At 37.5% G+C, this 17,689-nt stretch overlaps 1 protein-coding gene across 3 annotated transcripts in view; it reads right to left on the bottom strand.

The window, feature by feature from the left end:
• The window catches only part of Rfx7 (regulatory factor X7), a 93,407-nt gene that overhangs the window by 74,533 nt on the left and 1,185 nt on the right, over positions 1–17,689 (bottom strand). Inside the window, exons 1-2 of one of the 3 annotated variants that reach the window (XM_055598284.1) lie at positions 17,334–17,406; positions 17,017–17,179 (exon numbers count right to left, since the gene is read on the bottom strand). In XM_055598284.1, coding sequence (XP_055454259.1) covers positions 17,017–17,177 — 161 coding nt within the window. In that variant the 5' untranslated portion in view covers positions 17,178–17,179; positions 17,334–17,406. Of the gene's footprint in view, positions 1–17,016; positions 17,183–17,333; positions 17,407–17,689 lie in introns of those variants that run through there. The other 2 variants (XM_055598291.1, XM_055598300.1) reach the window with 2 other exon arrangements.

Here is a 17,689-nt window from a genome sequence, read left to right as displayed (position 1 = left end):
GATCTGAATGTCTCTACCTCTTCCTCAATGATGGGAATATAAGCTTGTACTACTATATCTGGCTTTTTTTTTTTCTTCATGAGTTCTGGGGATTGAACACAATCCTCAGGTGTGTAAAGCAAGCACTTTTATCACCTGAGCTATCTACCTAACCCGACTCAATTTTCTACACTCTTTTGGTGTATTGTATTAGTAGGCTTTCCATCACTGTAACAAAATACCTAGAGTAATCAGCTTAATAAGAGAAAAGGTTCATTCTGAAGACCATCTTGAGGTACCAATGGCCACTTCAGTTGCAAGCCTCCAATGATCTCACATCTCCCAAGTAGGTTACGGCTTTTAAATATTCTATTACCTTTCAACAATACATCTGGCTGCAGACAAAACCCATAACATGACTCTTTAAAGGACTTTTTTGATTCAAACTGCAGTGGGCATCAGCTACATTTCATTCTATTTCGTCTCCTTTAGTCGTGTGGCCCTATAGTTTGTAATATAATTAAATTAATACAAGTCTACATTCGGTACCATTATACTCCCTCACAGGGCATCAATCCCAAGCCCTCTACCATTTATTGAAGTACTACTGTTATTTATTTTATTTACTCATGAGGTAAATATTGGTTTATCTAAGAACTATTCATAATATTGTTGCTGCTATTATTTTGGACAAATTCTTAAAAGCCACATCAACTTAAGAAAAATAAAGATTCTTATTCCTTCTTCTATTTTATCAACTGTTCTTCCTTTATGTTTAACTTATTTCATTATTATTCTCTCTGCTGTACTATTTCACATTCCTTGCAAACCAAGTATTTCAGTAGCAAATTCTCTTAATAGTTACTTCTTCATTTTATTATACGTATTTATTTCATATGTATGTGGGAACACGTGCCATGACACAGTATGTGTGCAGGTCAGAGGGCAACTTCTAGGAGTCAGTCCTCTCCTTCTCCCATGTCCCAGAAACTGACCTCCAAGGTCCCCTGAGGTCTTCACAGTGTATGCCTCTACCTTCTGAGCCATCTCTCTGATACACTTTTTTTTTTTTTACAGGATTTTCACCTTTGAATTATGATTTTCTACCTATGATTATTTGTAATTAGAATAAAATAAGATGTTAATGTTTTAAGATTTACTCTGTTTGTTTTTTTCTGGGCTTCCAGGATCTGTGTTTGGTATCTAGTCATTAACTTTGGAAATATTTCAAGACATTATCATGTCAGGAATTTCTTTCTTCTTGATATTCTAATACACATTACACCTTTTATAACTAACTTCTTTTGTAGTCGTCAATTTTGGAAATGCCTTGGGATATTTTCATATCCCATGATTCTTGCCTTAGTCATATCCACTCTACCAGTAAGCCATTGTTAATTATAGTATTCAGTAGTTTTTCATGTTACTGGAAGCTGAAGCCAGGGCCTGAGGGACCCTGTCACCTAAGTGCACTACTACTGAACTAGCTATATCTCTAGCCCTAAGGGTTCTTTATTTCTGTCTCTTCCTTTGGCTTTTTTCCATCTCTATGCTTATCTACCTGTTCCTGAATGTTGTACCCTTCAGAGCATTCACAATACTACTCACAGTTAAAGAACCATTCTAATCACTCAAATCAATCTGGAATACCTGACTTCTATGCTTAGTTTGCTTCTTCAGACTTTGCTTGTTAGTTTTGGCCTTTCAGCGTGTCTTGCATACTGCTGAAGAACAAGCAATGATACGGAACAGGGGCAGAGAATTTCTGTAATCTTAACATTATTTGGCCGCAATTTGTTACTCTACAGTGTGACAGGCTAATATTCTGTTGTTGTTGTCATCCTTGTTTTTGTCTCCCCTATTAATTTTAGGCTTCCTTTGAGATTCCTTAAACAGGGTATAAGGCAGGTAGTTCCTTCAGACAAGATCCTCTGTGATGACACAAGAGCTCTACGCATAGGGTGGTGAAGTGTAAAGGAACTGAACATTCTCTACTCCTTTGATAAATTTGTAGTCTTTCAGAGTCTCAACTGATTTCTCTTCTCTTGTGTCAAAAACTAGACAAGGCTGAAGATGGGTATTTTCTTTCCTCCAGGTCATTTTAAAATGGCTTTGGTAAAAATCCACTTGATTGGTTATGGTAAAACAGTTTTCTTTGAGGGCAGGCCTTGTTAAAGAGAGCAGATAACTTTGAACATATTTTAAAACGGGTATTTTTTTCTTCTGCCTGCGGGAAGCACAGAGGGACTTTTTCTCTCATCTTCACTGTTAGAACCACCTAATGCCCCTGAAAGTATAACTAGGGATAGTATAGCTCCCAATCTCCCAAACTAGACCCTTTTTAGAAGATGTATCTGCCTTTTAATTGCCAATTTGACCTGAACATACACAGGACAAATAAAGATAAAGTAGAATTATATTCAAATACCATGAAAATTAAAATAAAAAAATTATTAAGTTCACCCCAGGTACTTAAGAATAACAGAATACAGCTTTGCTCTACTTGGGTTAACATTTTTTCATAGCTAAAACTTCTAATGTTTCATACACTTAAGTCTGAGATGCTGAATCATTTGGAGAACTAAATAAAACGACTGCTACTTACCCACCAAGTTGACATTCAAGTAAATCTAGGGTGACGCTTCAAAATTTGTCAGAAAGTTCTCAAGTAAGGTAACAGTACAGTAATTTGAGAAATTCTGCTCTAACAAACCAAGCAGAATAGAAGAACATTATAGATGAAAAAGTTTGCTTTTTAAAATAACTGTTAAATGTGATTTTATGTGCACAAGTGTTCTGCCTCCACGTATGTGCACAATGAGTTCCTGTGCCTATGGAAAAATAAGCCGCTGGATCTGCCAGAACTGGACCCGCAGAGCTGCACCGCTGTGTGGATGCTGGGCATGCAATCTGCTTCCTCTGCAAGGAACATACGTTCTCTTAGCTGCTGAGCCACTCTCCACCCACTTACAAGTCTTTTAAAACAAAAGTATCAGACAAACAAAACAAAAAACCAAGTTCGATGTCAGACAAATAAGGTTTGCAAGCATAGGTGGCCAATTTTGTGAATTAAACACTTTAGTAACTCAGCATTCTTTCCCTATTTTGATCATTCACTCCTCACTCTGCAGATAAATATAACTCTGTTCTCATCTGCAATCACTCAGATTTCCTATGCCATCTTCAGACTTTGGCCAATATGAAATGTCTCCCATGGGCTCATGTATTTGAACACTTGAACCTCAGCTGGTGGTGCTATCTAGGGAAGTGATACAACTTGTAGGAGGTACAGGCTAACTGGAAAAAAAGGTTGCTGGGCGAGCAGGTGATGGGTATACTTTGGTCCAACTTCTGCCTAACTTCTCTGCCTCCTGATTTGTACCATTTAACAAAACAGCTGCTACAAGCACCTCCCACTAGAACCCAGCTGTTTCAGCCACTATGCCTTCCATGATAGTCTGTATGTACCCTCCCAAACCAAGAACCAAAATGCAAAGTTTCTCCCATTAAGTTGCTCTGTCAGAGCAACAGAGATGAGAAAAACAGTCAGTAAATCATCATGATTCAGCAAGCTGCCTCAGTTTTGTATCTTGTAGTCTAAGCAGACCAAACCCTATGCCAGGACCAAATCCTCCAACTCAGCAGTAATGTAACTCTAAAATACCAACCAAGTTTATCTCTTGGGAAGTAGCCTGGGACACAGAATAACCATCCCCTAACTACATTCTGTTGTATACTTGTATGAAAGGTTACCGACCCTTGGTTTAGGTATTTGCTCAGTAATTTAAAAAAGATTTTTTAACCAGGCTCTTCTAGGGTCTTACTATGGGCTCTGGCTGACCTGGAACTCTCTATGTAGACCAGGCTGGTTAGAACTCACTGAGATCCACCTATCTCTAAGTCCCAAGTGCCAGGATGAAAGGTGTGTGCCATCATGCCCACCTTTAACAAAATTTGTGTGTTTGTGTGCATACATGCCATGACTGTGGTACTCATGGAACCTAAAAGAGGCAGTCTAGTAGAGTTGTGAGTCACTCAGTGTAGGTTCTGGGAACCAAGCTTGGGTCCTCAAGAGCAATAGGTATTAACTGCTGAGCCACTTCTCTAGTACCATTTACTCTGTAATTTTAAAGAGTGGTTCAATTGTTCTCAGGGTTGATAACACCCTTTGGTCCAACTTCTGCCTAACTTCTCTGCTTCCTGATTTGTACCATTAAACATTTAACATAGGGTATACATTGTTTTATAACCCAGACAGTAAAAGAAATGGCATTCATAGAACTGAAATCCTTAAGTTACTTCAGTTTCACTAATCTAAAAAAAAAAAACCAGATGCTATAAATCCTTTGCCATGTAAAATGCACCATCAGTTTAATAACCTGTTTGGGGAGGAAATGACAAAACTAAATACATCAAATACATAAACATTAGCACATAGGGAAAACTAAGCATCTATGAGAATATAGTATATAAAAGATAGTCACTAGTATCTACCACTAGATGAAAAATAAAAAGGTGCTGGCCATGGTGACACGCACCTTTAATTTAGTACTCAGGAGGTGGAGATGGGCAGATCTCTGAGCTTGAGGCTAGCCTGGTCTACAGAGAAAGGGTTCCACAAGAGCCAGGACTACCCAGAGAAACCATCTCAAAAATAAAATAAAATAAAATAAAATAAAATAATAAAATAAAATGGTACAAATGATGCTGTCACCAGATTCAAATAACAACATAGGAAGCAGAAAAAAAAATCAAGTGATTAAGTATTTAATCATTCAGAACTCACCAAACAATATGAGGTTTAAAGAAAAAGGGGGTAATATGGATTAGAGTAGAAAGAACTGTTTCATAGTACAAACAACTGGAAATGCTACTTCCACAGGTATTAAGATGTGAATAGCAGGATGTAGAAACAGAGAGGAAGACTCTAACAAATATACCTATCATGAGAAATGAAGGACAAAAGCAGGACCACAACACACAAGGCCACCAGTAATGCCTATTGGAGTGAAGCAGATGCTAAATACTGGAGAAGATCAAAATAGAGTTGAACCAACTGTGTGGAGGTTACACTGCTTGTAGATCTTGTAAACCAAATGAAAATCTTTACACAGTATGCCAAACAAGAAATTACTGCAAACTTTAGAAAAGAACCATATGAAAAGTAACATTTAAAGACTTATTTAGCTAGCAGAACACTGTGTAGTTTAGTGAGGGACAATCACTAAGAACAATGTATTACTTTTTCACCACAAATGACAAAATGATAGAACAACTTAAGTGAAGAAAGGTTTATTTCTGTTCATGGTTTCAGAAGCTTTAATCCAGGATGGTGGGGAAGAGGGCAGAGTGAACAGAGGCTAAAGCAAAGAAGCAGCAAAGTCTGGCCCACACCCTAGCAATCCACTCCTTAAGGTTTCATAATATCCCCAAACAGTGCCACCAGCTGGGATACTACTATTTAAACTTGTAAGCCTATCAGGAACATTTTACATTCTAATTCTAATATTCTGCATCTGCCCCTCCTTCCACCCTGTGTCACAGCTATCTCATAATGGAAAGTCCATCTAGTCTAACTTCAAGAATTCCTATAGTCTTAATCCAGTTCAAAGTCCATAGCCACATTTCTGACACAAGGCAGCCATGTAGGTATGAGCTCCCTCAAATTAAAACCACAAGCTACATGCCACAGAATAAAAAAAGTCTATTGCAAAGGGAAGAATGGAGACTGGACCAGAGCAGGATGGAAACCTAATCTGTAGCTGACTGTCTGATTATTCCGGCACATGGTGGCTCCTATAGCCCTGCTATTTGTAGCACACGTGGCTTGTCTCTTGGGTGATTATTCAATGCCTGAAGCTTTTTTTCAGCAGATGTCCCATGTTCCTGGTATTTACAACATTCTGATCTCTGCTATAAATCAGGCTTCATCCTCAAAGCTTCAAACACAGCTTACTGAGGAACAAGGAGCTACACAATGCCTGTCCTCACAGGACTTCCTCTGGAATTTTTGTGCAAGCGCCTTTAACTCCATACCTAACCCTTGTATTCTGCATGTCTGTAAAACAGTACCACATGCACAACTCTAAGAGCTGTTGGTCAGCTTCAGATGTGGCCATGCCTCCATTTACCACAGCTCAGTAACTTCTGATGCCTGAGTGGCTCTATCAAGAAAAACACTCTGCCATCCTCTACTCGCAAACAGTATCCCTAAAACCTGTATCTTCTTAGGTACTACTCATTTAAAGTATTTATTTAGGTGTGGGTATGTACACAAGTGCAGGTATCCACGAAGTCCAGAAGAGGAAGTCAGATGCCCGGGAGCTTGAGTTACAGGCCACTGTGAACCTCCTGTCGATGTAAGGAACTGAATGCTGGCCAGGCCAGTCCTTTGCAAAAGGAGCATGTTAACTGCTGAGCAAGCTCTTCAAGAGACACAGACACAGACACACACTTGTTTTTCAAACATGTTTTCAGTTTTACTTACTTACACCCTGGGGCCTTTGCTGGATGGGACTTCACCATCAAGATACCTTTCCTATTTATACAGTGCAAAGTGCTCAGTTTCCCTAACTGTGCTAATCTCTTTAACAGTTAACAGTCACTGCATCTGTATATGCCTCATTTCTAAATCTAAAGGATTATTTCCTTTCCTTGAAAAACTGTACATTTTCATATCCTTCTGCTTTACTTTCTATTTTCATTCACTATACATCTGAGTAAACACAATGAGCAAACCCCATGACACAGCCTAACACTAATTATGTCTTGAAATTTCTGCCATAAAACAGATTAATTCATTACTTCTGATTTCATTCAAATTTTCAGGACATGGACAGAATACAGTTAAGACTTTGGCAAAATGCTATACAAATGGTCTCTAGCCCAATTCCCAGGAAGTCCTTATTCCCTTTAAAACTCCATGAGTACAATCTTTACTGTCTTCATTTATGTGGACATTCTGGTCTTTCCGATTCCAAACAGAATGGAACATTAAAGACTGTTTGTAGCTATCTACAGTTTCTCTAGCCCACAGCGCTAAAACTATTCCACATTTCTCCTGCAAACCAATTCTGAAGACCCATAAATCAAATGGTCAGGTTCATTACAACAATCACCCCACTCTCAGTATCAACTTTCTATATTCCATTTCTCATCACTATGACAAAACAACACAGGGAGGAAAGGTTGTTTTGGTTGAGGCGTCCGAAGTTGTAATTACATCATGGTACAGTTCATGACAGTAGGCGTGTTTGACTAGGATTCCTCCTATCTTAGCAGCAGACAAAAGGCAGAGAACAAGGACCAAAGCAAGAGTAGCCTACAACGTGCCGTAGTCCACCGCCAGCAGCCAAGCCCTATTTCCTAAAAGTTCTACAACCTCCAAATAGGACCATCAGCTATGAACTTGACATCCACATGCATGAGCCCAAGAGAAACAGTTTAGACTCAAACAATGATAAATAATTAACTATTACTAACTACAGGAGGCTAATACACTGAACTATGGTTTTGGCAGTGGAAATAGAAAAACAAGAAGAAATTTAAGTTATACTACAAATTAGTCAACCACTTAAATAATAAATATCAGACACAGGCATGGTCAGGAAAAAAATGAAGAATCAATATTGCTAGACAGATTTTTAAGAAGGCATAGTGGTATCTACTATCAAAAGTAGATAAATATAGACAAGAGCGAATTGAGGCTGTAAGATACCAGGCCCAGAGAAAAAGACCGCTGTTAAAAGTCTGGGGCTGGAGAGAGGGCTCAGTGGTTGCTCTTGTAGAGATTCCATCCCACACACCTACATGTGGCTCCCGACTAACTGTAATCCTAATCGCAGAGGCTCCAATGCACTCTTCTCACCTTCATGGGCATGAAGCATGTACGCACATGGTTTACCTTCATACATGTAGGCAAAACATTCATACACATGAAATAAATAAATCTAGAAACATAAATAAAATGCTAAATTTAAAGTAAGAGCCCACAGTTCTTGGCCTTATGCTCCTTCATACCTGTCATTTCTTCTCTGTTACTATTTTATATTTTTCTTTTATCTATGTAAATAAAAACTTAGACAGGAGAGTTATAAATGGTTGGCACTATCATTTATATGTGGAAGCTATATCCTTTAATAAGTTTTCCAAATAAATTTTCTCTCAAAAAAATTATCTTCCCTACTTACGTACATTTTTGGTAAAGTTCACTCACTGTCATCAACAGCTCTAAATTTAATTCATGACAAAGAGAATAGAGAAGCCATAGTAAAGAATTGTTAAGTAGTATATTTAAATCTATACTCTATCTTTTGATTTTTTTTTTAACTAAGTCCACAACCCTGAGCTTGGCAAACAGAAATACTTAATGTACTCATTGACTCCCCCTGCATCTAATACTTATTATATCATTACTGCATTAAATAAAGTATTACTTATATATATAAAATCCAAGTGGGTAATGTTTTAAAGGTTGAGATAGTCCCCTATTAAATTTTTACATTTTCTACACTTTGCATAGGAAATCATTACAATAAATGTATACTGAATTTACCTTTCCATGTCTACTTTGCTTTCATATATTTAGGATTAATCTTTGACTGACTTATTTTCTGGAAACTTTCAAATGTAGAATTTGACCAAAGGCTGCTTGCTAATACCTTTTGCTTCAGAAAAAACGTGGGATCATATATTTAATAATCTGACTGTGGTATTCTCTATCATAGATTCCTATATACATATACCTTTAATAGCACTAATGAGCACAATCAAATTAGGAAAATGATTCATTTACAATAAATGAAATCATTTTGTTGAAATATATTTTTCATGTTCCCAGAATCATAAATTTTACTTCAAGTAAGATGTCAGAGAAGTCTTGTGTAATTACACTCCTAAATTTCATATATCTATTGCAAAAATATAAGTTCTTAGCCTCTCTATAAACAAAAAACATTTCTCCTTTATACTATATGTTACTTAAGATTTTTGCAGTAACAGTTTTGCTATATTTAGTCTTTATATTCCTTTGAACTTCACATATAAAAAAGTAAGTTTAATTTAGTTAAATTGTTTTTTAAAAATTGCTAAAATGTTATAAAATATTTTTAATTTTATATTTTATTTTTATTAATTAGTTTATTCACTTTGTATCCCACCTGTAGCTCCTTCCATCTTCCCCTCCCAATTCCACCCTCCTTCCCTCTTCTCTACCCATGCCCATCCCCCAGTCCACTGATAAATAAAAGGTTTTTGATCACAAAAAAATAAATTAATTAAAAAATAAATCTTTTAAAAACAAAAAAACCTGCTAAAATGGACTTGTTTCAGGTAGTAAGGCCATCTAAATTATCAAGAAATATTAACTAACACAACTCATAAGAGCTCATAAGTCAGTGGTTCATAATGTGTGTATCAGCAGGAAAAAATACAGAAGCAACACCAAAAATGGTCACTTGGTGGAAGATCTATTGTCACTTTGTCCTTCTTCGACAGTAAGAAATAGGACAGCCATGGAAAACACACGCCCAAGTGCTCCTCAGACTCAGGGTCTGAGTGTGCCTGTTGGGAAATGGCGGAGGTGTGCTCGTGGGTAACGTGCATACGTGCATGCAGGTGTGCAGGGACAGGGGGTGCTCATGGGGAGGCCAGAATTGGACACCTGTTGTCATTTTGAATCACTCACCACCTTGCATGGCAGGCACTTTACTTGACTGAGCTATCTCCCTAGCCCCCATGTTCACTTTTTTTTTCATGATTTAGTCATCTTTAGAGCACTGATTGGCGTTTTGCCTGCATGTATGTCTGTGTGAGGGTATTAGATCCCTTGAAATTGGAACTGCAGACAGTTGTAAGCTACCATGTGCTAGGAATTGAACTAGGACCTCTAGAAAAGCAGACACTGCTCTTAACCGCTGATCCATCTTTCCAGCTCCCAATTCCCATGCTCAGTTTTAAAATCATAAAGGTCAACAACACAAGAGCCCTGGTGATGACTTCACCCTTCAAGGAAACCAATCATTATGATGCATTACAAACAACAGAGCTCAAATTCCAAGAAAACTGTTTTCAGAAAGAAAAATGGAGGCAAATGAAGGCATCTATGACATCACTTTTTATATCCATGTTTTTTGATAGACATCACTAATCAGAATGCAAATTTAAATTAATTTGTTAATCCTGTGTATACATTACCAGACCCCTTGCTACCCAAACTTCAAGACAACAAATAAATTCAAGTAAGAAAATTATTCTACAAAAGGCTATTTTGGAAACAATGGGAAATTATGCCCTATTGACCTTTAACTTCCTAAATTTCATGATGTAATAGACTGCAGTCTTTCATTATATGACTTCTCATCCTCTCAATTCAGTATCCAAATGGAGATTCAAACAGCAAAGAATATCAACATGTTTTTAGTTTATTCTCAGATACAAGGAACTACAAAACCTCACCTCTATACAACTTTTGGTAATACATACAATAACATATACAGACATATATGTGTAAATATATATAATCTACCATAATAGATGCTTGATAAAAATACTGTAAAAATTAATCAAACCTGTTCCTATTTCCTCTTGTAAACAGGACACGTGTAGTTCATAAAACAAACAAACAAACAAAAAAGAGAAATGTTTATCTGTAGCCTCAAAAAGATTATTAAATCATGTTTGGAGGTTTTTATTTATATGGATTAAAGTTTCATAGTAACTATCTTAATCTCATAGTAGCATTCAAGAGATTACAGCCTTAGCATGTTGACCTTCATTTCACTATTCTGTCCAGAATAGGAAGATTCTTCCCTTATTGGACAATGCTGCTCATCTTTAACCTGACCTCTTAGAATCCTCCAGGAAGCAGAAGAGAAAGCACATGCCTACATAAAGAGAATCACAGAAATAGAGGCAATGTTATGATAAGACCTGTGATTCTGCTAGGGTTGTGGAGTAACCACCTTACTTCCTTATTCTTAAAAAGACACTGTTGGAATAATTCATTAAAATGTCTACCCTAAATAAAGGAAATAACTGTGAAGATCAACCTTACATTAAATTATTCTGAAAACAATATACAACTGTTGTTTACATTAACAATTTTATAAGATGGCATTCACTACCACCTTAAAATATTTCATTAGTACCACAGGAAGAAAGGAAGAAGTTTCTATCTGAAATGCTTATTAAGTTTAAGCAACTCTAAAAAAAAAAAAAAAGGAAACAAACAGCCCCTTATGGCTGTCTCTCAACCAGCAGCTCATAGTCACCACAACAACTGGGATCATTCTATAACCCAGCATATTTCTACACAATTAACCAGCTCTTAGAACACTTTCAATCTTACACATTTTCAGACTTAATTTCATGTAACAAACATTTGCACATGGTAACACTAAGAGAACACCACCTTCAGATAATTCTCCTGGGCTATCACCCAAGTAGACACTAGCAAATCCTAACAGCCTGTTGACAAAAAATGGTGACAGCCTTATTATTGCTGTCAATATTAATCTAGTAGCAGACTCAGAATTTAAAAACTAAAAGAACTTGCAAGGTGATTCAGTATAACACTCTCATTTTATAAATGAGGAAATGAAGGTGTACTTTTTGACATGTGTCTTTTCTTTCTCTGGTTCCTAACTGAGTATGAAGTTTCTCTGCACATTTTCTACTTTGGGTTAACACTACAGGCAAAGGAGTAGTCCTTAAATGCTAGTGTTTACTTAGCATAGCACTCTGTATACAATATTCAGTTGAGCACAATTCTTTCTTAAGTGTTCAAATTTTAGCAAATGACAAGTGTTTAATATTTGTTTTTAAAGTATTAGGTAAAAGTAGGTTGATGTAATTTTTATTCAAGGGACACCTTTTCTTGACAAATAAGATACTTCTGTCGTTTCCCCCAGCTCAATTCCTCACTAAATCACCAAAACCAGTAATGAGACAGAAGCCAAATTAGTTAGCAAATACCATCATTCAAGACATTTTCCAGGTGGGAGAGCTAACTGATCAATTATTTAAACACGTATCATTAGGTAAGCTGAAGAGGACCAGAAATTTGACAGGCTTGAAACTGCTTGTCTTTTTTGGATGACAATGAAGACAATTTCTTTCTGGAATCAGAGCAACTTAGTGCTGGGACACAAACATCACAGCTGGCCTCAATACAGACAAGCAAAAGCAACCAAGTTTTTTTTTGTTTTGTTTTTTTGTGCTGACTACAGAAGACTAGTTGACTTCAGGGTAGGTAGTATTTAACCAACTAAACTAAAATAGATGCAAGACAAAAAAAAAAAAAAAAGGAAAAAAAAGACCTTGAACTTAAAATAAACAAAAGAAATGAGCTATTTAACAACACATGTTTCCCACTACAGTTGGATGAATAACAATTATTTCTTACAGCACTAATAAACTGCATGGCTCAAAAACAAAAATGAACTAACTACTGAGTTCTATGCCAGAGGACAGAAAACTGGACTAATATGGTTATTACTACGTAGATGTTATAGAGTACCATACTCTACTAATTGTACTAAAATAGAAATTAGATTAATCATCTAATATCGAGATGCTTATTGTTGTAACAATAAGAAAACAAAATAAAATTAATTGGGTATAAATAATAATCTAGAAAATATCCAAAGTAATTCTTAGGTTACAACTCTAAGTCTAAAATATACCAAGTCAGGATAACAAGGAACTCTTGGCCCTCCAAGACTGCCTCCAAGGTTAGCTAATGATTCTAGAAATTCCATAGCTTCCCAGGCATTCAGTTAAAACAGGCAGTATAATGATAATCCTCTTGTTTAAAGACTTATAAGGTTATTAGAATCTGAATTTTCTATGTATTAGATTACAGTATTATTAGGACTTCTTTTTGATTTCATTTTCAGGTGAAAATTTATTATCTGGGTTACAACCTCATAGCAAATATGAGCCACACCCACCCATGTACATTTCTTCTTTCATTCCTTTCTTCCCTTTAATTCGGTGCCAAGTATCTGGGGCTAACTGAGCCTAATACAAACTAAGTAAGTGCTCTATCACCAGGCCACATCCCAGCCTACAATCTCTCCCTCCCTCTCTCCAGGGTCTCTTGTAGCTCTGGCTGGCTTCGATCTTACAGGGAACCATCGGCTTCAGTCTCCGAGTGCTGGGATTAAAAGTGTGCTCTACCACACCCAGCCCATGATCTATTCTTAAAGGTAACTAAGTAGACAGACAAGATCTCAATCAAATATAGTGTTCTGTAGTCTTCTTTATTAACCAATTTTATAACGGTTTCAAGTGAAACATATTTTAAAAGAAAAAGAGAGAGCCAAGTGTGGTGGGCACATGCCTTTAATCCCATCACTAGGCAGGTAGAGGCAGGAGGATCTCTGTGAGTTCAAGGCCAGCCTGGTCTACATAGCGAGCTCCAGGATAGCCAGGACTACATGGAGGGACCCTGTCTCAAAAAAACAAATGGGATTTGGGTAATAAATTTTTTTTTTTTTACTTAAACTAGAAATTTTCATATATTATTTTTTTCAATAATAAAGTCACCAAGAAAGGAAAACTAAGTAACCAAAGTACAATGTAAATGAAAGAAGCTCATGTTTAAATTGGCAATGGTTTGATTTTAGGTTGTCAGTATGAGTCTTCCAAAAAAAAAAAGTAACCAGACACAATGGTACACAATTCTAAAGCTTGAGAGGCTGAGGCAGAAAAGTCATGAATTCCAAGCCAGCCAGGGTCACAGATCAAAACCTATTTAAAAAACCAAAAAGGAAAACTATGTGTGTATATTTTAATATTTTCTACCTTTCTCCATCCTTTTGGGAAAACTTATCTTCTATTTATATAATTTATAAAATATAAATAACATTCTTGTAGCCCACTCAGAATTAAAATACCTCTACATACAAAAATTCCTTTCAAGTGAGGCATCTAAGTGATTTGGACCCTTTGTCTATGGAACAGGAAGGAGTAAGGTCAAGAAACATACAGACAACAACAGACAGACAGGTTTATTAACCTACGCTTAATTTGAAGATATTCACAAACACATTAAAGCAAACATAATAAGATCAAGCTAGCAGTACGTTTTCTGGAGTTACTTTAAAAGTCCATGCTATTTCCAACTCTTGAGAAATAGTTTTAATCTCATTAAATACTATGTCTTAACATTGAATACTTACTCCTTTTTTAGAGATATATTTTTATGCTTGAAATTACAATGGAATACTTTTATTAAATAGCATTTAGTAAATGGACTAAATTAATTGTGAGCCACGATAATAAATAAGTCATTGTCCAGCTGAAGGCCTACATCATATACTATATTTATTTTTGTAGAGTAGGAGGACAAGCACAGACTTGTCTGTGATTTGCTAGCCCAGTAATTCAGAGCTATGAGCAACCAAACGCAAAAGCCAGTTGATAATGTTCACACACCACATTTCTTTTGAATCTCATTTTAACTTTTAATAATTAATGACACCGAATGATGACACAAGAGCAATACAAAACTGACAATCTCTCAGAACACTGCCAGGTGATTTTTTTTTTTTTTTAATGGTGGAAAAAGTATTGCCTAAAAATTACGAAGCAACATATAGAATTGTAGCTATATCTATTAAAATCAGCTTAATTTTTTGAAAAAACAAAACAAAACAAAAACAATACACCCCAAAACATTATTTTTTAGACAATGAGCTAGGCATGGGAGCATATGCCCTTAAATCCAGAACTTAGAAAGCTGGAAGGCAGACAGGACTTCTGAGTTCGAGGCCAGCCAAGGTTACATAGTAGGCCCTCAACTAACAAAAAAAAAAAAAAAAAAAAAAAATCAGTTCTTGTGGTGGAGTTACAAGTCTATGTTAAATACAGTCACTAATGTTTATTATCCACTATGGTTGTTTATCCTTAAGTTTTAAATATAAAGGAATAAGAAATAATTTCTGAAAATAGAATTTCTAAAGTTGGAAATGAAATGCTAGTATGTCAATATAATTATGAAGATACAGAAGAGCATATTTTAATATTAAGGTATGTATCTGCTCATTAATTTTTCAGAGCCAAGTCCAAAAACTGAAGTGACTCCCTCTACTTCAGAAGTTTTTCCATGTGAAAGTCAGCAGTTAAGTTATAAAAGACGTGTAAATATCATGACCAATGAAGGAATTAAATCATGTTACTAAAAATAAATAAAAAGGCATTCCGTGATCATCATTCAAATACTATCATCAGTGTCTATACAACTCACTTTCTATGAAATTATAAAGTAAAATTTCTTCTCTTTATTTTTCTCACAATAAAGCAGCCTTACAAAATCAACCTTTAAAATTTACCTTTCTTAAAAGATTTGAGTCCTGTAACTGGGATGTCCCTCGTTTGAGTGTAAAAGAAACAAAGGTGTTTTCCTTTAATTCAGTGATGATTTCAGGGACCCTAAGTTACATTATCCAGTGATAAACAAAACATCTGGCTTTGTGGAACCTAACACAGTAGGCAGGAAACTAATCATATCTTTATTTAAATTACAGCTTTTAAAACAGGGCAAAGGTATCCACTGAATAAAAGGACTGCTTGGCCTCCCCACCTCCATAAACACACACACACACAAACATTCTCAACACAAACTTATTACACATTCCTGACCTAGTCAAGTTGCCACACAACTATTGTCAAAGCCTTAAAAAAATGCTTTTGAAATAATTGTTTTACATTAAATTTAAAAACGAAAGCAAAACATTCATCTGTCAACTATTATATAGTGTAAAACTAGTAAAGCCTGCACTGACCTACTTCATATTAGCATCAGGACATGGAAGCATGCCAAGAAAATAATGAAAATGAATACATAACAACTCTTAATTTTGTATTTGAAATTGGTTCCTATCTTGAAATGTGCAAATGCTGTACAAACAATGCCAGCTGCTTTAGGATACCTTTGCCTTTAAATTGTAAGTTTTGTTATTTTAGTCATATTCAGTGATGAACCTGCTAGATTCATGCTCAAAAGCCAAGGGTATTTTTTTCTCTAACATCATACTTAATTCTATTTTAAAACTTCTATTAAAAGCAATCTTAGACCAAATTCCAAATATTGCTTTCCATTTTAAAAATAGTGCTATGCTTTAAAAAAAAAAAAGTCAGTTAATAAAGAATCCTACAAACCGAGGCAAGTTCACATTTAAAGACTATTTTGCAATGGTTCTAATAGAAGGTGGACTTTACTGTGTTTTAATATTGTTATTAGTCTTTAAGAGTTCAACTAACGTTGAAATGTTGCAAATTCCCATACAAGAAAATACTGGACTAGGGAAGGGTGTTCCAGGTAGTTTCTTTTTAATAATTACACAAAATAGCAAGATCTTTTACATAAAAAAAAATCCACTTTACCTTGTAAATTACCACGTTAAAATAAAATACTTTATGCTAAAAAAAAAAAAAAAAAAAAAAAAAAGCATTTCCTTTACAGTCAATGCAAAGAACAAATTCCCTAGAAGGGAAATTCAAATTCAGTTCGAGAATAAAGGAGGCAAACCCATCCAGAAACAGCGGCTGGCTAATCCAACTGAATGAAAAAGGCACGTTAGGTTTTGTGCTGCATATTAATGCTGTTACGTACAACGTCTTGTTTGGTCAAAATTCACAATACACTTCTTCCTCCCTCTACGAGTACAAAAGGAGTCAACACATTTTACATTCCAAGTTTCCAATTCATGCCACCATCGTGCAATGACTTAATCTTGACCCATATTTCCCTCCACTGTAGGTGGAAAATGCACAAATAACTTGTTTATCTGCTTGCAACTGAGGAGAGAGAAGCGTGGTGTGTTTGTGTGTGTGTGTGTATGTGTGTCTAAGGAGACCAGGGGTGGGTGCAACCTCCCCCCCTCCAGAGGTGCCACAGCCATGCACCGGGCTCTGGAAACCCACCTCCAAAGGATGCATCTGTCTCCTCCTCGGCCGCCGCCGCCCCCCACCCCCTTTTGCAGCAGAAATGTGCCTAGGCTGTTCCACCCCAGCCATGGTGGATCCTCTTACCAGATGGAGTTCTTGATCTTGTGTTGCAGAGCGCTGGCCTCTGTCCCTGGCAGCCCGGGCACAAGGGCTGGCAGAGCCACCCCGGGGTTGGGGGCGCTGAGGGGAAGCTGCTGATGGGCATCGGGCTGCTGTGGCGGCGGCTGTTGTTGTTCCTCTGCCATCGCTGCTGGAGGGGAGGGAGGGAGGGAAGATGGGGGCGCGGGGAAGGGTGAGGGAAGAGACGCGGAGGGGAGGACGACGAGGGGAGGAGGAGGGGGAGGAGAGGAAGAGGAGGAGGAGGAGGAGGAGGAAGGAAGCTGGATAAGCTAGGCCTATACCCCAGGGCTCGAGTGAGTCGCTCTCGCCGGTCGCCTGAGGGACATCCCCGGGGAGACCGCGCGGCTCCTCACAGCTCCAGTCACGGTTCCTCTCCCGCTTCTCCTCGCGGTCCCGCGCGTCACCGCGGCAGAGGCATGGCGGCGCCCCTCAGCCAGCCCCCCGTCCGCGGCCGGGGCTTGGGGGGCGTCTGAAGAACCAGGTCCGCGGCCGGGCGCCCCCCCTCGGCCCCGAAATCCGACCCCGACGGCGGTGTCGCGGGGGGCCCGCCGCCTCCCCGGCCGCCCTCCCCCGGGGGCCTGGCGCCTCCGAGCTCCCCCGCGCCGCTCGCTCGCTCGCCCGCTCGCCCGCTCGCCCG

Source organism: Psammomys obesus, unplaced genomic scaffold (genome assembly GCF_907164565.1).
Source record: "Psammomys obesus unplaced genomic scaffold, mPsaObe1.curated_primary_1811, whole genome shotgun sequence".
NCBI classification, from domain to species: domain Eukaryota; kingdom Metazoa; phylum Chordata; class Mammalia; order Rodentia; family Muridae; genus Psammomys; species Psammomys obesus.
Note: the sequence above shows the minus strand (reverse complement) of the source record. Positions and strands in the feature narration are given on the sequence as shown.